Genomic DNA, 7122 nt, shown 5'->3' with positions numbered 1-7122 from the left:
TACCGGTAAAACACTGTTAAACATAAAATACGAAATCCCGATAAAATACTTTTTAGCCTTAGGTATCTAAATGAAAGTCGTAGATATCCCAAAACCGTGAACTTACGTAAAAAGAACGCCCAAATCTGACTTCGTATGAGGAAGTTATGATTTTTGGAAGTTTCTGACCTAGCAGTAGACAGCTAAAAACTCAAAATAGAGATCGAGCGGTCTTTAGCCGACATAACCTAAACGAAAGTTGAAGTCCCCGACAACAGGAGTACAACGGTAAAAAGTCTGACGAAAATGGACATCAGACGAAGGAGTTACGGAATTTAAACGGACTTCTCCAGGTCCGGCCTGTTAAAAATAATATAATTAAAAATAAAGTCAAAATTAGCCGACGAAGTCTAAACGAGAGTTGTAGAGTATATTCTCACTTACGCGTGCATATAAAGAACGTCAAAAACGGAGCTCGTACGCGAAAGTTACGGATTTTACAAGTTCGAGACCCAAAATCCGAGGCTGTCAGGTCTGCCACGACGTGTCACCCAAAAATCTACCCTATAAATAGCAGCTTAAGGGTGCCGGGTTTGGTGCTCATCTCTTTCCGTCTAAGTGTTGTTACTCTGCGAAATTACCTCGATAAACCATCCCGAAGCCCCGATTTTTCATACTCGAGTCCCGAAGGAAGTTCTGCACTCCCGAGATCCCCGAGAATCCCGAGATTTCAACTCTCTCGAGTCGAAGTTCTGCTCGATTCTTCTCTCGACTACTTCAAATCAACCACTTCAATCAAGTGAGTTCATACCCCTACAACCACACTTTAAATGCTTTTTAAATGCTTTTGAAACACTTTTAAGGGGGGGAATACAAGTAAACACATGGTTAAAATCGTGTGAAACACCAATCTTTTACTATACTTTTCGTACTGTTATTTTAACTATCATATGAAGTTGTTATCATGCAAAACACCTCACAACACAACTTTACCCTCTTGGGATACGATATGTTTTATAAATAGAAATATGTTTTATTTATACGTTTGCATACTACATCATATCAAGGGTAACCATTTTAACTATAACATGATGCTTTTACATGAAAACTCAACTCATTATCACGCTTTTGTAACACAGTAGAAAAGGAAATCATTTCATACAAACGATTTTTCATCATATTACTCGTGAACTTGTTGTTAGCTATCATGTGATGGCATATGGCTTTGTTTGTACCAAACGAAAGTCCCCACCTATAACCAGAGTCTCCTGGAGGGAGAGCGTGACAAGTGTGTATAGATCTATACGGGGCTGACGACTCCGCACCCTGACTGTTAGCTACAGTTCCCGGGGTGACAAATGTCAACATAGGTACTGCGTCTAGTATGGTTATGAGGAACTCACAACAAGCGGAAACAATGACTCATGCACGTAGTAATACATAACTCAATCATGCTTGGGGGGTAATAACTATATTCTAGGGTATTATCGGCATGTTCAAAACTCAATCATGCTTGGGGGGTAATAACTATATTCTAGGGTATTATCGGCATGTTCAAAACTCAATCATGCTTGGGGGGTAATAACTATATTCTAGGGTATTATCGGCATGTTCAAAACTCAGGATAAACACTTCCACAACTAGTTTTACTTAACAATAAAATTATACATCTTCATTTCTAAGCATGGCATATTTGCTTACAAGTTACAGTCTTGGTCATTTAAGGCTGCATTTCACTTTTAGGAAAATATGGGATTTTTCTGGTCCAAATACATTCATTTTGAACAATGACGATTTACAACATCATTCTTTTGAGCATGTCATATTTACTTACTGTTACGGTCTTGGTCATTAGAGACTGCCTGTTACTTTAGGAAAATAAGGGATTTTCCTGTATCCAAAACAATCAACTAATAGGAAAATAAGGGATTTTCCTGGTGCGACTATTTACAATTCACAACACGAACATTCATATGCATTTCATACTTTTATAAGAAAATAAGGGATTTTCTGGAAAACATACACGAACTTTGGAATGTCATACATTTTCTCAAAACCGCTTATGAACTCACCAACTTAAATGTTAACACTTTTTCTTTGAAATAACTTGTATTCTCAGGGAACCGCTAAGCAGGTTTGGAAACCAACTTTTGGGGATTAACGCTCCGACGTTAATTACTTCTTTTGAAAGATGTTTATGTATTTATCTTTTGAACATGTAACAAATACAATTATGTAAACATTTTGAAACCTTATATATATATATATATATATATATATATATATATATGGTGGTGTTTACTTTCTTTACTATTCATTTGTTATGATACTTGACATGACGTCCTCCGCCCCTGAACGTTTCCGCCGTTCTGGTTTGGGGGTGTGACATTACTGATGGTCGGCCTGGGAAGGCCGAGGTTCCGAGAGCTCGTGGGAGAGCATTCCAGCTGACTGCAAAGGAGGTCCGCGCAACGCCTAATGTTGTTGCTGGTACGTATCTCCTTATTCATGTTATTTTGAGATTTGTTTATGCTTATACTGTGTTGCATGTAGGTACTTTTCTTGTGAGTTTTGTGCCTGCCTTGGTGTTATTTTACTCGGGTGCGAGTCGATCTTTCATGTCCTTATCCTTTAGTCGTCACACTAGTGTTAGACGTGAGGCGTTGAGTCGACCGCTGAGGGTTTCTATAGCCGATGAGCTTGAGGTTTTTGCCATTGATGATATTCCGGGGATGTGTATTAGAGATTTTCGGTGTTGAGTTTTCGATAGATCTGGTGCCGATAGCGATGGGTGATGTATGTGTCATAGTGGGCATGGATTGGCTGAGCCGGTTTGGAGCCGTGATTGACTGTAAGCGTCAGATGGTGACCATACGAGACCATAGTGGGGGAGTACTTACTGTGTATGGCGAGGGAACTAGATCGGGATCAGCTTTCTGCTCTGCCGCCAGGGTGAGGCAGAGCCTATAGCAGGGGTGCATGGGCTTTTTAGCATACGTGATGGATACGCGAGTTGCCACTACGAGACCGAGTTCTATTTATGATGTTCCGGTAGTGTGTGAGTTCCCGGATGTTTTCCCCAAGGAATTATCGGGTGTGCCTCCTGAGAGACAGGTGGAGTTCCGGATCGATCTGATTCCGGGTGCGGCTCCTATTGCCAAGGCACATTATCGCCTTGCGCCGCCCGAGATGCAGGAGTTATCCTCGCAGCTCCAGGAGCTATTGGGAAAGGGTTTCATTAGACCGAGTAGCTTGTCGTGGGGAGCGCCGATCCTTTTTGTCAAGAAAAATCGTAGTCAATAGTTATTATCAAATTAAATTAAAAATCTGAAAAGTTACTTCAAAATAACTTAATATAATTACTAATTAAACTAAAATAACCACTTTACTAATTTTTCTACTAGACGTTAAAATTATACCATGTCGTTACGGGTTTTTATGTAGTACAACTAAAAATTAGTAATATATCATTATCAATTTATACCAACCAAACTTATTGGTAAAAAAACAAGTTGGTATCAAATATATTTGATACGTTATTTATAGAAATTTTTTTATACCCACTATAACTAATACGGTACATGGTTTAAATAAAAACAAATCAATACCGTATAATATGTCAGTAAGCATAGATTAATCTTAAATGAACCCATCTAATTGACATGGCTAGGAACCCTACACACATGTCCCATCTACAAGATCCATTTAACACCCCTGAATATATTTTGTAGGTACAAACCCTAAATAGTTTTCAAGAACACGGTCTTTTGGTCAAAAACTCTATGTGTAAGGACTAAAATTAGCATAACTCACACTTTTTTTCAGCTAAAAACCCTACCGTCGTCCTTCAACCCTGTAACGGCCGAAAACCCCCTTCTCTTTTCCATGGTTTCTCGATATCGAGCTCAGAAAATTCCATGAGCATCATCTCTACTGTTTCGCTTTGAAGTCGGATTGATCCAATCATACCTTCGTCCAGCAATGGCCGCCCTATCGAGAGGCCTCATTTCTTATCTCCATAATTTATCAGTAAATCCTCAGCGAACCCTTGCAACGCCCATAACCAATCAGTTTTTGAGAAGCTTCAGCTCTGATGTATTGGTTAATGAAGGAGAAAGTTATAGTAGCAACCGAATCATTGAAGCTAAGTCGAGAGTAATGACGCCCAATTCGAAAAGGACTGGAGTTATCGCTGTGAAATGTGGAATGACGGCTCTTTGGGACAAATGGGGAGCTAGGGTTCCGATTACAGTTCTTTGGTTGGATGAAAACATCGTCTCTCAAGTTAAGACACCCGAGAAAGAAGGCATCACTGCTCTACAGGTCCGATCCTTTTCTCTCTTCTCCACCAGTTGGTATCATTTACATTTTACATGCCACTGAAACAAGGAATATAATTTCAAACTTGGTACTTAATAAAATTGATGCATGTTCAGTTGCGTAATGAAGACTAGCTTTGTTTTCAGGGCTGGTTTAGGCAAAAGAAAGGCATTCTAAGTGCTAGGTCCCTGCTTCTTGAACATATTACAAAATCTAAGTAACATGTGTCATGTATATGAATTGCAATAGAAACACATTGAAAACTAGTTGCATTAAGAATCAAGTGTTAATATATGATCTATAAGCTAAGTAGTGATCATTTGTGTTGTAAATATGATACCTTGGTGGATTCAAAAAAATCACAATGAAATGAACAATGCAAAAGATCACTGTAAGAAGCACAAACAATCAAAACTTTAGCCCTCTGCTCAAGTGCAGCAGTGGTGATAAGAAAGTAAAATAAACAGTGAAATGCAAATTACATAACACCACAATATCCATGATTGAAATAAAACATCAATCAGTACCCAAAATTGGTAATCGTTGAAATCATGATTCAATGTTGACATACTCAAAACAGATTAACAGGATCCTATATTAAGATTTGTGAATGGTATCAATAATTGAATATGTTTTTGATGATAATGATTAGATTGGTTGCGGGCATAAAAAGGAGAAACATTTAACAAAACCAGAAGTGGGACACTTTAGAGCACAAGGTGTTCCTTTGAAAAGAAAGCTGAGAGAGTTTCCTGTTACTGAAGATGCTTTGCTTCCTATTGGCACTCAAATTGGAGTTCGCCATTTTGTCCCTGGTCAGTATGTTGATGTCACTGGAATCACCAAAGGAAAAGGTTTTCAGGTAAAAAAAAAAAATTGTTTATAATCAATCAGTAAATGTTGAGTCTTTTTTTATGTGATGATTTTTGTATGTACAGGGTGCGATGAAAAGATGGGGTTTCAAAGGAGGGCCTGCATCTCATGGAGCTTCATTGTCACATCGAAGCCCTGGTTCTACAGGTCAGAGGGATGCCCCTGGTAAGGTATGTCTATCTTTATTTCTTTTTATTACATTATTACAAAATACATAATGGATTAGGTGACGACTACTTTACCCTTTCAGACACTCCTTTTACCATTTTAACCCCCCCCCCCCCCCCCCCCCCCCCCCCCCCTTTTTTTTTTTTTCAAGATATAATGTATATTTTGATCTAGGATTTCTTTCATTTCAATTAATTTAGGCATGGCTATTCTTTACTCCAAATATTTGCAAGTATATAGGTCAATTTGTGTGTTTGATATGAATATGACATAATTTATCCAGCCACCATGTTTGATTCCTTGCAAATTATATTTGTTGAGAAGGGTAAAATGGTCATTTTTTTTGTTCTGTTTTGTGGACAGGTTTTTAAGGGTAAAAAGATGCCTGGGCGAATGGGTGGGAAACAGAGAACAGTGAAAAATGTGTGGGTGTATAAGATAGATCCTGCAAGGAACTTGATGTGGGTCAGAGGCCAAGTATGATCTTAACTTTGAATAATTATTATTAGTATTATTATTTTGATTTACTGAAAATAATAATATATATATATGTATATGTATATTTGTATATAGGTGCCAGGGAACGAGGGTAATTTTGTATTTATAAAAGATGCATGGTACAAGAAACCGGATGTATCATCGCTTCCATTTCCAACTTATTTCTCAACAGAAGATGAGGATGTGACATGTTTGGAACCGATTGTTGCTGATCTTGGTGATACAGATCCATTTATGGCTGCAGATTGAGAGATTTTTATTATATTCCATGTTTTATTTCTTGAATGGAAAATGTAATGCGACATGAATCTTTTTACAAATAAGATGACATGAATTTTTCTAGTCCGGTTTATTACTTTAGTGTTTTCTTGAAAGATTATTTTGTTCATAATATCAGTCAATAAACATCATATCTCTACATATTGAATGCCCTTTAGGCAATTTTAAACTAAAATATCAAAAGCCTACGCAAGGCCATGCTGACCACCATGAGACCTCCTTGTGTCCTGTAAAATATCAAAAGCCTACGCATTGACTATTCGCTGAAATACATTTTTCCTCAAGCGAAACCTTCTTTTGAAATCGTTTGGTTGGTAGACACAATTATCCGCAAAATAATCGTGTACTAGACGTCTATGCCCCTCTTCACGATCTCTGTTCAACGCCGTATGTCTGGTCAGTAGTGGAGCTGGCTCTTGCGGTATCATGTCGGTAACATATTGATACATCATACCCACGAACATATCTTCCTCATCGACATCATGATTGTATGGATGGAACGAATCAAAAGGATCCATTTTTTAACATTCAATAGGAAAAAATGAAATTGAAAGGATGTATATATTGAAAGGATTTGTTTGGTTTGTAAAATAAAATGAGGGTAAATGTGGTGTATTTATATATATAGAGAATTTTTTTTTTTTTATTTTTTTTTTTATTTTTTATTTTTTTTAAGTTTGTGACCGTTTGAAAACGGTAATGTTTGCAAACGGTAGGATTTTTAAATCAACCAATCACCGAGCCCGTTTTCTCCCGTCACCACCATAACGCGAGACCACATAACACCAAAAAACGCGAAGCCGGCGCGGTGTTCCCCGCGTTATGCCGGCGTTTTTAGCCCTCCACGTCGGAATAACGCAACCTCCCGTTGCCCGTACCTAGCACTCTTAGGCAATGGAACTAGCTGCAAACCTATGGACACCTACTTTAGGCAACGTTAAAATATAGCAAAAACCTGGTTTACTTGTATTATGTCAAAACGACAAAACCAACAATCTCACTAAC

The 7122-nt window shown here is 38.0% G+C and overlaps 1 protein-coding gene across 1 annotated transcript; it reads left to right on the top strand.

The window, feature by feature from the left end:
* Positions 1–3775: 3775 nt before the first annotated feature.
* RPL3P (ribosomal protein L3 plastid) lies at positions 3776–6180 on the top strand. The gene is made up of 5 exons (XM_079057027.1): positions 3776–4302; positions 4952–5161; positions 5238–5342; positions 5704–5817; positions 5914–6180. The coding sequence occupies exons 1-5, from the start codon at positions 3961–3963 to the stop codon at positions 6085–6087; spliced, it is 945 nt and encodes a 314-aa protein (XP_078913153.1). The 5' UTR covers positions 3776–3960; the 3' UTR covers positions 6088–6180.
* The last annotated feature ends 942 nt before the right edge of the window (positions 6181–7122 follow it).

Source organism: Lactuca virosa, chromosome 6, assembly GCF_052849685.1.
Source record: "Lactuca virosa cultivar CGN04683 chromosome 6, Lactuca_virosa_CGN04683_v6, whole genome shotgun sequence".
Classification (NCBI taxonomy): Eukaryota; Viridiplantae; Streptophyta; class Magnoliopsida; order Asterales; family Asteraceae; genus Lactuca; species Lactuca virosa.
This window is presented reverse-complemented; position numbering and strand designations above follow the sequence as displayed.